This window comes from Ictalurus punctatus, chromosome 5 (genome assembly GCF_001660625.3).
Source record: "Ictalurus punctatus breed USDA103 chromosome 5, Coco_2.0, whole genome shotgun sequence".
Classification (NCBI taxonomy): Eukaryota; Metazoa; Chordata; class Actinopteri; order Siluriformes; family Ictaluridae; genus Ictalurus; species Ictalurus punctatus.
In genome coordinates, this window is record NC_030420.2 from 35,214,965 (window position 1) to 35,233,525 (window position 18,561).

Consider the following 18,561-nt stretch of genomic DNA (forward strand, 5'->3'; position numbering starts at 1 on the left):
GACCTAAATTTCCACTACGGGGGATTAATAAAGTTATAACTTATCTTATCTTATCTTATCTTACATTATCTTATTTTTAAAGGCCGTCTATTTATCTTGTCTCTCGCGCCCTCTAGCGGAAATGAAAAACCGGAATTGGGTCTATGTGGGAGTTCTCGGGACAGTGAGGTGAAGCGGTGACGCAGCCATGTTGCTCCGCCCCTGGAACACGCACACACGCACACACGAGCGCACACACAGACTCGGAGAGAAAGAACAGCAGCTTCGCAGGAAAAGTCTTGTAGAAAAACAGAAAAGAGTTAAAACACCGAGAACAACACAGGAGGAGGTGTTTTACCCGGACAGCGATGGGAAGGAAAACTCCACTTTCTCCGTCCTACTGCGGTAAGAGATTTATATTCACTCTATAAACACTACAATAATCACACACTTTAGTTTAAATACTACACACAACACAAGTAAGGAGACACAACTCTGATCAGAGGCCAGTAGGTGGACATTTACCACTTTAACCAACTCTGTCTCTGTGCTAAACACTAAGTTTAAACTAAACACTCCACACTAAACCGAGTTTAGTTTAATCAATAAACACCGAGTTTAAACTAAACACTCCACACTAAACAGAGTTTAGTTTAAACAATAAACACTGAATTTAGTTTAAACAATAAACACTGAGTTTAGTTTTAACAATAAACACTGAGTTTAGTTTAAACAGTAAACACTGAGTTTAGTTTTAACAATAAACACTGAGTTTAAACTAAACACTCCACACTAAACAGAGTTTAGTTTAAACAATAAACACTGAATTTAGTTTAAACAATAAACACTGAGTTTAGTTTTAACAATAAACACTGAGTTTAGTTTAAACAGTAAACACTGAGTTTAGTTTAAACAGTAAACACTGAGTTTAGTTTTAACAATAAACACTGAGTTTAGTTTAAACAGTAAACACTGAGTTTAGTTTAAACAGTAAACACTGAGTTTAGTTTAAACAGTAAACACTGAGTTTATTAGCTTTAATGGCTAATAAACTTTTTTTGGCTAATAAACTTTTTTTTTTGTTTGAGGTGCACTTTAAGGGAATCTCAGGTATACACATTCAGGGTTCTACGGTAACTATTTATTTTAGAAGCACTTCTGCTCCTAATTGCAAAAAAGTAGGAGCACGTTTGAAGTTTATTTATTTTTTTTAGAGATGGTAACGTTAATGTGCCACAATATAACACACAAGTAGGCATCAGAAAACTTGAGCTTGTAAATTATGACAGAATTTAGGAACATAGTGTGGGTCATGACACTTTAATTTACCTTCTGATAAACTAAATGTAATATTTTCAGTTAATTTTACAGACTGTATGCAGATAACAACAACCATTAACCTGTTTACCTTGTAAACAAATACAATAAATATAAATGTTCAGTGTTTGAATTCTGCTCCTCTTAAATATATTTAAAGCTACACTATTAGACATTTCCACTGTCATGGTTCTGGGCTGGAGTCAGTTCTCGCACCGCTCTGTGTATACTGTGTAGATATCTGAATAATCTCATGTAGGATGTGATTGGGTGAGTTCATTTACCCGTCAGATGCAAAGCACTTTAGTTTAATGGTGTTCATTAGGGACGCACCGATCAGGATTTTTACAGCCGATACCGATCCAGATACCAATCTTTTTAAATTTAAGCTTTAAACAGGAGGTCATAAACAGTTAAATATAAGCTCTCTGCTCATGGTCACTATTAATTGAGTTAATAATAGCAACGAGATACTGTTGGTTAATTGATAAATAAATAGCATAACATATGTATTTTTAAATATCTTAAATATCTTTTAAATAACAATAAAGAGTCCTAATAAAAAGTAGACTAACACAACAATGATCCATATTAGGAAAAAGACTAAATGCCTCCTAAGGAAATAGTGAACTAAGCTTAATGTCAAATTAATATTTAATGCAACCCATAATAATTAAACATTTAATTTCTCATTTTATTTATATTTTGAGTTTATTATAATATCTATTTTTATATTAAATGATTTATTTATAACCAAGCACATTTTCTGTCTTTACATTTTAGGAGTTTTATTTTTGTTTGTTTGTCAGTTTTAGATCGGTTCCCCAGTACAGAGTTGCCATGTCTGCTGTGTCTTTTGGGGGATTAAACAGAACATGGAAACTGTAGTTGACTTTTCTAGTGATATCTGGCAACCGTGAGTTTAAATGAAGTCAGTGCTCTATTAGAGTTAGTGAAGGAGAGCTGCAGTGTACTGTATGTTTACAGACTGAACAGTTGCTACTCTTGATTATGATTGGTGAGGAATTATTTAATAAAGAAGTTTGAATTAAATCCACCTTGTAGCGTTAGCATTATTATTAATTTACTCCGCCTGAAGCCACTGTGTCTACGCAAGCAGGTCGCATTTGCAGGTTCAGGTCATTGATTAATGAAAGATGGCGGATTGTGAGATCGGGATGTTGAGAGAAACAGATGATGTTCAGTGTTACTCATCATCATAATGCCTTCTCTGCAGTATTTACACACTTGTTCGGTTGACTGAGGAGATGAAAAGCAGTGTGAAAGTAACTGTCACTCGGTGTAGATGCATTTTGGACTTCCTGTAGTTTTTATTCTGATTTTATTATACAACTCCGAACAAGTCACTCGCACTGGTGTGAATATTTATTCCCAGTCACACAAACTACAGTTCTAATTGTTTTACCCAGAAACCAACAGGGGTATACAAACTTGTTGCACTTGTTTGTCTGGATATTAGCTAGTTTAAAGTTTAGGTGTGTTCCACCTACAGCAGATTAAATCGGGTCTCTGACGTCCTGTTTAACTTGGTACAGTGTGGGTTTGTGTGGAACTGAATACACCATCATCACTCTGACAGACTCAGTCAGCCATCTGTAACACCATCACGCTTCAACACTGTCTCACACACCACTGAGAGAGAGACAGGCAGAGACAAAGACTTTGAGAGAGAGGGGGACAGAGAGACAGACAAAGTTGGAGAGAGAAAGAGAGGAGGACAGAGAGACAGATGGAGAGAGAAAGGGGGGCAGAGACAGACAGAGATGGACAGAGAAAGAGAGGGGAACGGAGACACAGACAGATGGAGAGAGAACGGGGGACAGAGAAACAGACAGACGTGGGGAGAGAAAGAGAGGGGGACAGAGAGACAGATGGAGAGAGAAAGGGGCACAGAGAGACAGAAAGAGAGGTGACAGAGAGACAGGAAGAGATGGAGAGAGAGAGAGAGGAGGATGGAGAGAGAAAGGGGGACAGAGAGACAGGAAGAGATGGAGAAAGAGAGTGGGGGACAGAGAGAGGGAAGAGATGGAGAGATAAAGAGAGGGGGACAGAGATAGAGAGAGGGGAACAGAGAGACAGGAAGAGATGGAGAGATAAAGAGAGGGGGACAGAGATAAAGAGAGGGGGACAGAGAGACAGGAAGAGACACGTTACGAAGTAAATGGTACTGTTATTAGGCACCATTTGGTTCCCAATGGTACCACAATTTGGTTCCCCTTCTTGCAGGGTACCAAGAGAACCAAATAAGGACATGTGGGTGGAGCTATAAATGGTGCCAGTCACTTATTGGTCAAACCCAATGAGCAAAATCGCTGTCATTAATGTGGGCTTATGTACCGAATATTTTCAGTTCAATTCAGTTTTATTTGTGTAGCTTTTAATAACGGACATCATCCCAGTGCAGCTTTCAGAAATATATACATTCAGGGTGTAGATTTTAAATGTATGAATTTATTTACATTTATTTATTCATTTAGCGGACACTTTTATCCAAAGCTACTTACAAATGAGGAATTTCAAGCACAGTGATATATCAAGCGGAGAAAAATACGAGTCGTGCTACTGTACAAGATTTATAATTGAGTTCTAGAGAAGCAAAGTGCACAGAGTAGAGGTGTAAGAGCAGAATGTTTTTTGGACTTGAAGACAGAGACTCATGAAAAACACAAGTCATTTGGTTCAGCATTCCGGATTACGTTCTCTCTTTATTACCCGAGATAACAGTATCAAACACCACATTTCTCTATTCATTCCTTCTGCATCAGTAAATATCACAAGTCATCTGTAAACACACCAACCTGTCCGTTCTCAAGAAGTACAAATGTTTCCATGTCTTTTTCTTGTTCCCCCAAGTATTAACTACCATTTGCATATAACATCCAAGTTTATAATGTTAAATACACTCTATACACGGGGGTTTTGTTACTGCCGGCACTCACTGGAAGACTCCCTTACCCATCACCACCCATCTTTACCCATCGTTATCCATCATTACCCATCACCACCTATCATTAATCATCATTGCCCATCACCACCCATCATTACCCATCGTTATCCATCGTTACCCATCACCACCCATCATTACATTTACATTTATTCACTTAGCAGATGCTTTTATCCAAAGCGACTAAAAAATGAGAAAAATACACGCATCGTTATACATCATTACCCATCGTTATCCATCACCACCCATCATTACTCATCGTTATCCATCACCACCCATCATTACCCATCACCACCCATTGTTATCCATCATTGCCCATCAGCACCCATCATTACCCATCGTTATCCATCACCACCCATCATTACCCATCACCACCCATCGTTATCCATCATTATCCATCATTACCCATCAACACCCATCATTACCCATCATTATCCATCATTACCCATCGTTATCCATCATTACCCATCATTACCCATCACCACCCATCATTACCCATCGTTATCCATCACCATCCATCATTACCCATCGTTATCCATCATTACCCATCATTACCCATCACCACCCATCATTACCCATCGTTATCCATCATTACCCATCATTACCCATCACCACCCATCACCACCCATCACCACCCATCATTACCCATCATTACCCATCATCACCCATCATTACCCATCGTTATCCATCACCACCCATCATTACCCATCATTACCCATCGTTATCCATCACCACCCATCATTACCCATCATTACCCATCATTACCCATCGTTATCCATCACCACCCATCATTACCCATCATTACCCATCATTACCCATCGTTATCCATCACCATCCATCATTACCCATCGTTACCCATCATTACCCATCGTTATCCATCACAACCCATCATTACCCATCACCACCCATCACCACCCATCATTACCCATCATCACCCATCATCACCCATCATCACCCATCATCACCCATCATTACCCATCATTACCCATCATTACCCATCATTACCCATCATTACCCATCATCACCCATCATTACCCATCGTTACCCATCGTTATCCATCACAACCCATCATTATCCATCATTACCCATCACCACCCATCATTACCCATCACCACCCATCACCACCCATCATCACCCATCATCACCCATCATCACCCATCACCACCCATCATTACCCATCATTACCCATCATCACCCATCATTACCCATCATTACCCATCATCACCCATCATCACCCATCATTACCCATCGTCACCCATCATTACCCATCGTTATCCATCACCACTCATCACCACCCATCAGAACCACAGCAACTCAAACAGCTGGAAATACACGGCAGGTTTTTTTCTCTGGTGACAGTCTATAAATCCCCCTCTGAAGGGCACTTTGAGGGGAGAGTAATCAGGCTAGTCATGCTGTAATCAAACCGAATTTCCAATAAAAATGATTTAAAAATTTAGTTCTGCGTGACCATTATTAATAGTTTGAAAGTAATAGTTTTTTTTGATTGTGTATACACATTTTATGATTTAAATAAAAGCTTGTGTGCTTTATTAGACAATTTTGAATAAATGAACAAGACATTCTGTAGAAGTAATCAGTTTTAATATTTCAGAATTGATTTAGCCTCATACACTCTGTTCATTATAATAACTAGCTGAAAGGACTATTGCTAAAAATAGAACAAAGACTTGAGACTTGACTTGGAGCTCAGGGACTTGTGAAGATGTCTGACTAACACCACTCTGACATCATCAACATTAAAACACATGAGAGATGCAGCAGTTGGGAGTCTGAAACTCTCTGAATAAATCTTCCTGCTTTGTCTGATTAATTAATAAATAGCACTTAATGATTTCATTGTTATGCTGTCACGTGCTCTCTGACAGACGGTGTTAATGTTCCTGATGATGTTCTTCTGTCACAGGTGAACCTCACAAGTTTGATCCGAAGTTCAGAGGACCTGTTCGCAACAGGTACAGTGTATATACACCTTACTCGGGTTAAAGCCTCGCTCGGAGGCCCAACATGCAGCTCTTTTATTTAAATCATCTCTTTTATTTTAATCATCTCAGGATCAAGATCACAAATGATCTCAGCACAGAGCTGATCTGTAGGCGTTATCATTATTCTAATTCACTAGTTTAAATGGTTAGAATATGAATATTAAAATCATCTTCATCGGGAAGGTGTGGATTTCACCTCAACACATTGATGGTGGTGATGAATTACTGAGTGTCTCTGCCTCTCTCATTCATAATAATTCTGATGATGATGATGATCATGATCATGATGATGATGTGGTCTCCAGGTGCTGTACAGACACGCTCTGCTGTGTCTTCTTTGTCATAATCATCCTCAGCTACATTGCTCTGGGAACAGTTGGTGAGTAACACACTCATTACTGCCAGTTTCATCACGCTCACACACACACACACACACACACACACACACACACACTCACACACACACTCTCTCTCTCACACACTCACACACCCGCACACACACTCTCTCTCTCACACACACATACACACTCTCTTTCTCTCACACTCGCACACTTACACTCGCGCACACACACCCTCACACGCACACACACTCGCACACACACACACTCACTCACACACACACACGCACTCTCTCTCACACACACACACACATAGGCTTAATAAATGGCAAATCTAAAGTCAAATGAATTGTTAAATAAATAAATAATAAAATAATAACTGAACAAACTGATGAATAAATAACTGCAATGCTTAAACATCTGTGTGTGTGTGTGTGTGTGTTTGTGTGTGTGTGTGTGTAGCATGGATGCATGGTGACCCTCGGAAAGTGATTTACCCCACAGACAGTTATGGCCAGTTCTGTGGCCAACAGGATACCGCTAATGAGTAAGTGTGTGTGTGTGTGTGTGTGTGTGTGTGTGTGTGTGTGTGTGTGTGTGTGTTCTACTGCACTGAATTGTAGTGTACTATACTGTATCGTATTCAGGATGCTTTCACATCACTGCAGGTGTAACCACATACACACCCTCTATATTCAGTCATCTGTAGCCTGTGGATTTTAGTCTGTAATTTAACTCCAGATTGTTGGTATGTTAAACGTTCTTTTAAATGTTTTTCTTCTTCATGTGTTTTGTGCAGAAATAAAGCCGTACTGTTTTACTTCAACATTTTACAGTGTGCTAATCCAGCAGTGCTCATCAATCTGCAGTGTCCTACAACGCAGGTAGAGCAGTTTACACACACACACACACACACACACACACACACACACTCTCAATCCATCTTCACATCAAAGATCAGAATGTAGAGAAGATCTCAGTCATTATGAGCGTGATGTGGTGGTTGGTACCGGATGAGTTCAGGGACCAGTGCAGTTCTGTCTTAATCTCACATTCTGCCTTTTTCATCATAATCCATGTATTAACATTCTGTGTGTGTGTGTGTGTGTGTGTCTAGTTGTGTGTGTCAGAGTGTCCGGACAGGTTTATTACATATGTGGATGTACAGTATAGTTACAGCAGGAACCGGAGTCAGTGGGATTATTACAGACAGTTCTGCAGACCTGGATTCAACACGCCCACTAAGGTAGCACTACTTGTCTGTCTGTCTCTCTGTATTGACTGACTGTCTGACTGTCTGTCTCTCTGTATTGACTGACTGTCTGTCTCTATTTATTTCTCTCTCTCTCTCTCTCTCTCTCTCTCTCTCTCTCCATATGTCTGACTGTGTGGTTTGTGTTGGTAATGAAGGCCTTTAATCATATGACTGTCTGACACCTGTCTGCTGGTGTAAGTCTCTGTATCGAGTGTCTGTCTGTCTGTCTGACTCTTTCTCTCTCTCTTTCCCTGTACCTGTTTGTCCATCTATCTGTCTCACTGTCATTCAGCACATGCATCATTAGGAAGTTAGTTCTGGTTTCCTGATGGTTAAATATGGAACGTGTGTGTGTGTGTGTGTTTGTGAAGATGAAACATGTATTATGCCTGGTCATTATCGTGTGTGTGTGTGTGTGTGTGTGCATGCGTGTTTGTTACACATCACTCACACACACCTCCATTTTGTCACCATAATGCTATGGTCGAGTCATGTTGTGTCCCCCCCCCCCCCCCCCCCCCCCTTCCTACGCTGGATGTGCTAGCACACACACACACTCACACACAAACTCACACACACGCACAAATACTCACGTGTGCTAATGACCATGCATAGTACATGCCACAGTGCCAGGCTGACTGGCGCAGACACACTTATGCACACACACACTTTTTAAAAAGTGATACATATAATCTATTTATAGTCAGGTTCATAAGTATTTGGACAGTTGAGGTAATGGTGCCTCTGTACGGCACCACAGTGGAAGTGAAATGAAGTAATCAGGATGGGATGAAGTGTCGACTTTCAGCATTAATTCAGGGAGTTTGACAAAAATATTACATTAAACTTATCAGAAATACAGACTTTTTTCCGGGGTCCCTGTATTTTCACAGGCTCAAAAGTAATCGGTCAACTGACTAATAAGCAGTTTCATGGCCAGCTGTGGCCTGTTTCATCGTTATTTCATGACAAATTAAGGAGATAAACAATCTGGAGTTGATTCCAAATTTTCATTTGGTAGCTGTTCATGGGAACTCTCAATATGCGGTCCAAAGAGGTGTGGATGCAGGTGAAGGAGGCCATCATCAGGCTGAAAAAACAGAACGGAGCTATCAGAGGGATAGGAGCAACTTTAAGAGTGGCCAAATCAACGATCTGGTACATTGTTAAACTGAAGGAATGCACTGGTGAGCTCAGCAACACCAAAAGACCTGCAGGACCACAGAAGATAAATAAAGTGGATAATCTCAGATTTCTTTTCTTGTTGAAGAAAAAACCCTTCACAACATCTAGACAAGAGCACTCTGGAGGAGGTAGGCGTATCATTGTCAAAGTCTACAGTCAAGAGACGCCTTCATGAATGTAAAGTCAGACGTTTACCTCAAGGTGCAAACCTCTGGTAACACTCAGGAACAGAAAGGCCAGATTAGACTTTTCTAAAAAAAAAAAAAAAAAAAAAAAAGAAAGCCCAGTTCTGATGCAAGATGAACTTGTACCAGAATCATGGCAAGAGAAGAGTATGGAGAAGGAAATGAAGGACTCATGATCCAAAGCACACCACATCATCTGTGAAACATGGTGGAGGAAGTGTTATGGCTGATAGAGGGAGCAGGATGAATTATGAAGTATATAGAGCTTTACTTTCTCCTCAGATTCAGTCAAATGCTGCAAATCTGATAGGACAGAGACACTGAGTGAGCGACAGTTCTGTGGGTGGAAACGCCTTGTTAATAAGAGAGGTCAGAGGAAAATGACCAGACTGGTTCGAGCTGCCTGGAAGGATATAGTAATTCATATAATCATTCTTTACAACCCTGGTGAGCGGAAAAGCATCTCAGCATGCACGAAACTTCAAACCTTGAGGTGGATGGGCTACAACAGCAGAAGATCACATTAAGCCAAGAACAGGAATCTGAGGCTCTCATGGGCACTGACTCACCCATACTGAAATACTCAACCAGCCCATGTGGCACCAGCATCCATGCCACGGTTAAAGTGGACATTGAGTGTGTCTGTGTGTATATATGTAGTTGCTAAATGGTTAAGTGTGTGTGTGTCTGTGTGTGTGTGTGTGTGTGTGTATGTGTAACAGTCTGTTGTTCAGGTGATCAGAGATGAAGATTGTCCCTCGATGCTCGTTCCCAGCAGACCTTGTGAGTTATGTTTTATTTATTATAACTCATGTTTTATTTATTCAGTCTCAGAGTCACTGCAGGTTCGGATTATTATCTGTTAAAGGAGCAATAAACAAAATGTCCCTCTAATGGCAGCACTCCGTTCCCCAAGCCCCGCCCCTGGGCCTTATGCCCCACCCCCTGATCTAATCCTGTATGCCTCTCCCCCTGGGGCTTTAAACGCCTGGCTATCACATGCCCTGCCCTCTAGGTCTTGCATCATATGCCCTGCCCCTATACCCATTATCTGCATGTGGATGGTAATAAAGTTGTATATTATAGTAAAATAAAGTTGTAGTTGTATATAAACGTGTAATACATATCATTACTGCTATTTTACTCTTTCATTTATTTAGAAAATGAGATTACAGAACATAAACATGTCTGAGTTCATGAATGTTTAGGGGGAAAAATAAAAAAAAGACACTTCAGATACTAAACATTTCTTAGGTGATCACCTGCATTAGTGTTAAAGCAGACCGCTGTACCCAAGCCAGCACAGTCTACACACTTTATTGTCTGAGTAATGAACTCAGGTGACCTTTCTGCTGTGTGTGTGTGTATGTGCGTGTGTGTGTGTGTGTGTGTGTGTGTGTGTGTGTGTGTGTGTGTTCAGTCCTGCAGAGGTGTTTCCCTGATTTCATCACCAGAAATGGCACTTTAACCGTCGCCAACAAAACCATCTTTAAAGATGGATTGGGTAAAAGCAGGAGTGTTTCTGAGCTGAGAGACGCCGCCAAGTGAGTTACAAACATCTGTGTTCTTCAGCTCTCTCCACAGACTAAACACAAACGTCTTTATTTCAGAGTCTGGGAAAGAAAATATTTTACTCTCACTTCTTTACCGAATGATGTGAAGAGACCTTGTGTTTGTGCGCCATCTAGTGTTTGGAATAAATGAAATGAAATAAAGACAGTGATACAAACTGGGAAATGATGAACATGTTGTAATGAACTTTTCTCAGATCGGAGTTATAACACACACTTTCTGACTTTCAGGTAACGTTAATCCTGTGTGTGTGTGTGTGTTTTATATCTGTTTATATCTTCAGGCGAGAGTCATCAGCTTTATCAGGGTACGAGACTCAGGCTGAGCGCAGACGTATTTACAGTCTGATTTACAGTCAAGCTGCATGTGTGCATGAGTTCACTTCTGATTCTGATCTGGATTCAGATTCTCAGTTTGTGTGAACTCTGAGTTCAACAAACTGCACTTTCTTTTCATGTTATAATAATAATAATAATAATAATAATAATAATAATATATTATTATTATACAGGGTGTGACAATATATCATTAAATTGACAGTAAACCCTGATAATCTGAAATATGTAGGTCGTTACTGTAATATATCTGTAGATGTACTGAATAAACATATTTTAGATGATTTGATTGATTTATGTTTACATGATGTAGTAAATTATTATATCAATACTGAGTAGACAAATCGTCTTTAAAAATAACTTCATCCGTTATGAAATCTGTCAATTCTAATGTCCTAATTTAGGACACGCCCACAAAGGTTTTTTTTTCTGTGAGGCAGCATCCTGAATTTCACGTTAAGACGTGTGACGGCTGTGTTTAACTTGCACTTAGCCAAAAGTTTACACACATTAAACTGTGTGTGTGTGTTTTGTGGTTCACATTTGCTACCTGCCTGATGTTCACCTTATTTCTGAGTGTCTTCGGGATTATATACACTCTGGTTCTTGTGTGTTTTTTGTGTTTGTGTGTTTGTGTTTTGTCATTTTGAAGCAGATTCAGAAATTCAGTTTCCTTCAAACTCGGTAACTGATCATATTGTCTCATTAATTAGCTAGCATGCTAAAAAGCCAATAAGCTAATACTCTAGCCAATAACACTAAAACTAAACCTGCTGGTGTAGACAGTGAGACACTGAGATTTGTGTGTGTGTGTCTTGGAGGTGTTAATGGAGGTGGTGTTTTGTCTCTCAGCGGTATTTCCAGTCTGCTGGATGCTAAAGAGATTGGAGTGAAGATCTTTGAGGACTTCGCCAGGACCTGGTTCTGGATTCTAATGTGAGACTTTAATTCACTATAAATTCAGTTCAGTTTTATTTGTGTAGTGCTCTTAATAACGGACATCGTCCCAAATCAGCTTTACAGAAATATATACATTCAGGATATCGATTTTAATTGTATGAATTTATCCATTTATGTATAATATGTAAACCTTTATAACCTGTTAATAACCAGAATAGCCCACGCCCACCACCAGTAACATGATCACGCTAACACAGTTACAGCTTCTCATAGTAAATACAGGAATTTTGTGAATTAACGTATGTGTGTGTGTGTGTGTGTGTGTGTGTGTGTGCGCGTGCGTGCGTGCAGAGGTCTGGTCATTACCATGGTGATCAGTCTGCTGTTTATTTTCCTCCTGAGACTGATGGCTGGAGTCTTACTGTGGAGTGTGATATTTTGTTTAATTGGTGCAGTGGGATATGGTAACACACACACACACACACACACACACACACACACACACATATATACATACACACCTCACACCCAAATTCCAAGCCTCTCTCTGTCACCCAGATTGGTAAATATCCATTACATTCCTCTTGATCTCCTTTCTTTCTGTGTTGTTTATGGTTCTCCTGTGGTTCTTCAGGGATCTGGCACTGTTACTGGGAGTACAGGACTCTGAAAGGGAAACCTGATGCTGATGTGTCCATCACTGATCTTGGCTTTCATACAGATTTCAGGATTTATCTGCAGCTGAGCCAGACCTGGCTGATCTTCAGTAAGACGTTGATTCCTGTGTTAGCTTGATATTGGCATTAGCACCTTGTTGATGGACTGCAATGGGTGGGGCATGGGGCCGGAGCTCCAGCACAGACAATGGAGCTCAACTCTACGCCTACGTTTTGATGGAAAAGATCATTATCAAATACCGTAGTTTTGAAATCCATTTCATTAATTAGTCTGATCAGTTTTGCTCACATGTATTAGCATTATCATTATCATAGTGTTACCAGTAGCATTATCATAGCATTAGCATGGCTGTAATAGATGGTATGTGTTACAGTGATTGTGCTGGCAGTGATGGAGGCTGTGATCATTTTGGTGTTGATCTTTTTGGGGAGGAGAGTGTGTATCGCCATCGCTTTGCTCAAAGAGGGAAGCAGGTACAGACTCCACCCACTTCACCCATTACACTCACATTACACCTTACTTACAGGTACAGACTCCACCCACATACTTCTGTATGATTAAATCTGTGTCTTACGCTCCATCTGTCTCACTCTCTGTCTCTCTCACTCTTAGGGCGATCAGTTACGTAACATCGACATTATTTTATCCGATTATCACCTTCCTCTTGCTCGCAGTCTGTATTGCTTACTGGGCCACGACAGCTGTGTATCCTTTGTGTGTGTGTGTGTGTGTGTGTGTGTGTAAGTAATATTAGCACAGAGTTGTTTTTTTTTCTTTTTTTTCTTTTTTTCCTTTTTTTTTTTGGTTGGTTTTCCTCCCTAATTTGATCTTGCCCAATTCCCAAGCTGCTGCTCATGCAGTGTAACAGACTCGGATGAGCTAACAGGCGCCGACTATTGGCTAGTTTGGCTGTGATTGACAGGGGAGAGAGAGTATGCCCCTCCCACAGCCAGTTTTGCTTTCCTGACCACGGACGGCTGAGACATTGTCAGGATTCGTACTCGCATTAGGACACTGGGGCACATGCTTTCTGTGTTACTCAGGTGTATAAAGATCATTCTTAATCAGGAAATATCTTCAAATATAAAAGATCTTTTTAAAATATAAAAAGTAATCCTTAACATGTGACATTCAGTTTTCTGGCCTCGTCTGGTGAAGCTGTGTATAAAGTGATTTCAGCACAACCAGACTGTAAATACAGCAATATGACCTGTGACCCTCAGGTACGCGCACACACACACACACACACACACACACACAACAGCTCATACACAATACCCTATCATATGACTGACAGATACAGCTGCCACGCCTCCTTCCATATAAAAAATAAAAATACAGAATAAATCCTGAATAAATAAATTGACTAAATTGCGTCAATTCTAAAAAGCTGTGCTTTGTGTATTGTGTGTGTGTTGTGGGCATGTGTGTGTTTATTGTGTGTGTGTGTTTTTATTGTGTGTGTGTTCTCTCCACTGCAGACATTCAGTCAGGGGAATGTGAGCAGTGTGTGTAGGGGTTCTCAGTGTGTGTTTGCGTTTTATGGCGGTGAGAGTGTGTATCATCGCTACATGGCGGTTCTGCAGCTGTGTAACGTGTTTGTGTTGCTGTGGTTGGTGAACTTCGTGCTGGCGTTGGGGCAGTGCACGCTCTCTGGAGCTTTCACCTCCTACTACTGGACCTTGAACAAACCTGCTGATATCCCAGCATGCCCTGTATCTGCCTCCTTCAGACGCACACTCAGGTCTCCTCCTGTTATTTATTTATTTTATTTACACCACACTGTTATTGAGTTCTAGACTGTGATTGGTCAGAAGGTGTTGATTAATTTTCTATAACAGCGGCTCTGACAGTAGCGCAGCTGCACATCACAGGTTTATATTAATGCGCTCGTTCTAATACGGAGATGTTTATATAACATTTATGGAAGGAGTCTCCAGTGTCGGTGCTCTGTAACAGTTAGAAGTAAAGCTGTAATTTTAAGTTTTTCAGCACAGGAAAGTCTTTAAAAGAGAGAGAGGCTGGTGATGAAGAACAACTGTTCATAATAACTTAATAACGTGAGTGAGAACACGAATTACAGTCGCCTCCGAAATTATTGGAACACAAGATCAGTTCATTAGTGTAACCGTGTAAAGGTGTATGTATCAGTCCTGTGTGTTATGTGATGTATTAATGAGTGTGTTAATGCTCCAGGTTCCATACAGGTTCTCTGGCCTTCGGTTCTTTGATCCTGTCCACAGTTCAGTTCATCCGCATCGTTCTGGAATACCTGGATCATAAATTGAAAGGTAAAACGCTGGTGTGTCACCAACACACTCCTCCTGCAGCAGTGTAGAGAAACCTGCGCTTAAACTTCTGCTCAGCTAACGAAGATAACTCTGTATACTGTGTGTGTCTGTTTGGTCTGTTTACACTCAATAAACAACAAACACACAAATAAACACCAAAAATAACAATGATGATAACAAGAATATGACTAATAAGAATAATAATAATTGTGTGTGTGTGTATGTGTGTGTTTAGGTGTTCATAATGCTCTTGCACGTTTCCTGCTCTGTTGCCTGAAATGCTGCTTTTGGTGTCTTGAGCACGTCATCAGGTTCATGAACAGAAACGCTTACATCATGGTGAGATATGTATATATAAACACACACATTATTAATCTGAATGCATCTGTAATGTTCTGAATCTTTCTGTGATGTGTGTGTGTGTGTGTGTGTGTGTGTGTCAGATTGCGATATTTGGGAGGAATTTCTGTGCCTCAGCGAGAGACGCCTTTTTCCTGCTGATGAGGAATGTGATGAGGTGAGAAACACAAAGCCCTTAGTGCTGAAAACTGAAACAAACTGAAATTTTATGGAGCTGTTCAGGAGTTTCTGTCACACACATACAAATACACACACACACACACACATTTAAGACAGTTTATATAAAGCACTATTCAGACCAATATCAAACAGTAGAAACTAGCAGAGTGAGTAGGCCAGTGTCTGAGCTCAGAGGGCACAAACTTATTCAGACCAAGGGACTTATTATTCACAGATGACTTCTCATCCTGTTGCTATGGGGAGACACACTGAGAAAAGGAATTAAATGAGCACTATAAGTAAAACCAGAACTCAGTCTCACTGGGTTCATCATTTCAAATTGAGGGGGTGCAAACTTTTACACTCAGCTGTATAACAGTGCTTACATACGTGTGTGTGTGTGTGTGTGTGTGTGTGTGTGTGTGTGTGTGAGCGCATCTGCAGGGTGGCGGTGTTGGATAAAGTCACTGATTTCCTGCTGTTTCTGGGGAAAATCCTGATTTCAGGAAGTGTCGGTGTGTCTCTCTCTGTAAATGTATATCTGTTGTTCTCTGCCTCGTTCTTCCTTTATTACCAGTTCATTCTCTGTCTTACTCTCATAAGAGTTTTATTTTTTCTCAGTGTGTTTTTGTCTTGACATTTCCACATTCTGTAAAATAATTAAAGGTTTAATAAAATGATCTCATTACAGTATTTAATCTACTCATTAAGTCAGGTGTTGAATCAGGTGTTCTGGAACCTTTAAAGCATTAACCTGTGGACATCTTTCTGGTTTTCAGGCGTCCTCGCATTCTTCTTCTTCACTCGTCAAATTCCTGTGTTTCAGGAAAAAGTGCCATCACTAAACTATTACTGGGTCCCCCTGCTGGTGAGAAGCGATATTATACCATCAGTATGACATCATCATGGTGTCATACCATCATCATATGGAGACTTCCTCTTTTTTACTGACAATATAAATAATAAGACTCCTTCCAGCATAAATCATTCTGAATTATTAATCAGCATCAACAGTGATTTTACTTCAATAATCATTTAAAAATATAACTATCTCCACACAGTAGTAGTGTTCCTCAGTGTTCCTCAGTGTTTCTGGTGGTGTTTGGAATGTGTTCTCCTGCAGACGGTGGTGTTTGGATCGTATCTTGTGGCTCATGGATTCTTTAGTGTCTACGCCATGTGTGTGGATACGCTGTTCCTCTGCTTCTGTAAGTATCAATACCACAAAGAGTAAAACATAACACACAGCTGAAATAAACACTTAGAAAATAAACACAATATGAACACTGATAAATTAAACAACTTTATTAAACAAAGTCTGCCATCAGGAGCTGAAAATCACATCACTGTGCTTAGAGATTTGACAATAATAATAATAATAAGCCAAAGGTATTAAGTCTGTGTTTTGTGACCATGTGACCTGTTCCTGCCGATTGATTGGTCCATGAATGATGAACATTAACAGTGTGTTGATGTTCTCAGTGGTGGATCTGGAGAAGAACGATGGCTCTGCATCTCGGCCGTACTACATGAGCAGCTCACTGAGGTCCATCCTGAACAACAAGAACCACGGGAGAACCGAGGAGAGGAAAAGGGGCGGAGCTCTGAGGAGGAAGTGAAGGAGTAGAGGCATGGAAGAGTGGAAATGAGGAATGACGAGTTTTAAATCAATGTGAGGTCAGACCCTGAGCTGAGGGACAGACACAAGTCAGACGCGCTGTCTGAGAGAAAAGCTTTAAAAGTCCAGTTTAAACAGGTTTAATCTTTTTATTACGGATTAATTTACAATATTATTACAATATTTTGAGTTTCCACGCAAATGACATTGTATCTCAGTATAGTGTAGAACTGATATTCAGCGCCCGCGCACACACACACACACACATTAGACCTGTAAAGTATTCAAATAATTCAAATTCCTTGTAGAAGTGATATTATAACAGTAAGTTTCAGCATGAGGTCTAACGCTGTGTTCAGATGGAACTGAGACAGAAACATCAGGAACATCAACATTTCTCTCATCTGTTGTTAAATTATTAAGAAAAACTTAAATAATGCTGTAATTACACTTTCGCTAACAGTGAGAAACATCAGTGTGTCACTGTTAGTCAACTTCTGATGTGATGAAGATCTGAGGAGTGACGTTCATGTGAAATCTTTAATCGCATAAACGGTGGAACACGACTGAGCTTTAACGCTGCAGTGAAGAACGCACTCTGGAGCAGGAAATGTTCAAAATATATTTAAAACTTTATTTTCTCTGTTTATAAGATGTGGAATAAGAGAAAGATTGCATATGAAAAGGGTGTTTTATTGATCTTTTCTTTTGTTCATATATATATCACAGCTTTATAGCTTTATAGTGTGTGTGTGTGCGCAGTAAACAGTGTTTTATATAATTTTTCTAACTGCTATGTTTTTAATTGAGCAATGTTAATAATTGTGTTTTTTCTCATATTGAGAAGATCACACACACACACACACACACACACACACACACACACACACACAGGGTTTGTATGTTTGACTCTTCTGTGTGTGTAACTGAAGTGTGATCACACACTAAGTTTAGACTTACACAGAAATTTCAGCAGTGTAATTAAAGTGAAGGGTGGTGCCTCAGCACTGTGTTTATATATGAAGGTATTAGAATATGATTATTTTTTATAAAGCTGCTTTGTAAACTATTAGTCGTACATTTTGTATGAATTTAGTATTTTCCGAATAAATGTGTAAGATCAGTGTTTATTCAGCGAGGAGGTTATCCTGTGTCTCTGGTGATATTTACACTTCTCTCTCTCACGCTGCTGCTGTTTACAGGATCAGTGTTTATTCCCTTTAAAAATAAAAACTGAAGATTAATTACTACATGAAAAATATCAGCTTTAATATTTATATTCATTATGTTTTCATGTCTATTTTATTCTACAAATAAGACTTAACATTTAATTAAATTGTTTCATTTGTTTTAATGAATAGGTGTGCTCATTGAGTGTGTTCTGTATACCGTCTGAATACTATATTACACAATACTAC

At 39.8% G+C, this 18,561-nt stretch overlaps 1 protein-coding gene across 7 annotated transcripts; it reads left to right on the forward strand.

Annotated features, from left to right (window-relative positions):
• Window positions 1-201: 201 nt before the first annotated feature.
• slc44a5b (solute carrier family 44 member 5b) lies at window positions 202-18,497 on the forward strand. 7 transcript variants are annotated; one of them, XM_047155779.2, is made up of 24 exons: window positions 205-384; window positions 6,189-6,237; window positions 6,573-6,646; window positions 7,068-7,152; window positions 7,405-7,489; window positions 7,723-7,851; window positions 9,965-10,013; window positions 10,651-10,774; window positions 11,086-11,109; window positions 11,793-11,821; window positions 11,959-12,073; window positions 12,389-12,501; window positions 12,672-12,803; window positions 13,089-13,188; window positions 13,328-13,420; window positions 13,851-13,938; window positions 14,197-14,459; window positions 14,912-15,006; window positions 15,242-15,345; window positions 15,450-15,523; window positions 15,970-16,040; window positions 16,305-16,393; window positions 16,649-16,733; window positions 17,008-18,497. In XM_047155779.2, the coding sequence occupies exons 1-24, from the start codon at window positions 348-350 to the stop codon at window positions 17,142-17,144; spliced, it is 2,244 nt and encodes a 747-aa protein (XP_047011735.1). In that variant the 5' UTR covers window positions 205-347; the 3' UTR covers window positions 17,145-18,497. The 7 variants fall into 7 exon arrangements, with proteins under 7 accessions (XP_047011739.1, XP_047011735.1, XP_047011734.1 ...); XM_047155778.2 differs by having other exon boundaries at window positions 206-384; window positions 9,953-10,013; XM_047155783.2 differs by lacking the exon at window positions 15,970-16,040 and having other exon boundaries at window positions 202-384; window positions 9,953-10,013; window positions 17,008-17,147.
• The last annotated feature ends 64 nt before the right edge of the window (window positions 18,498-18,561 follow it).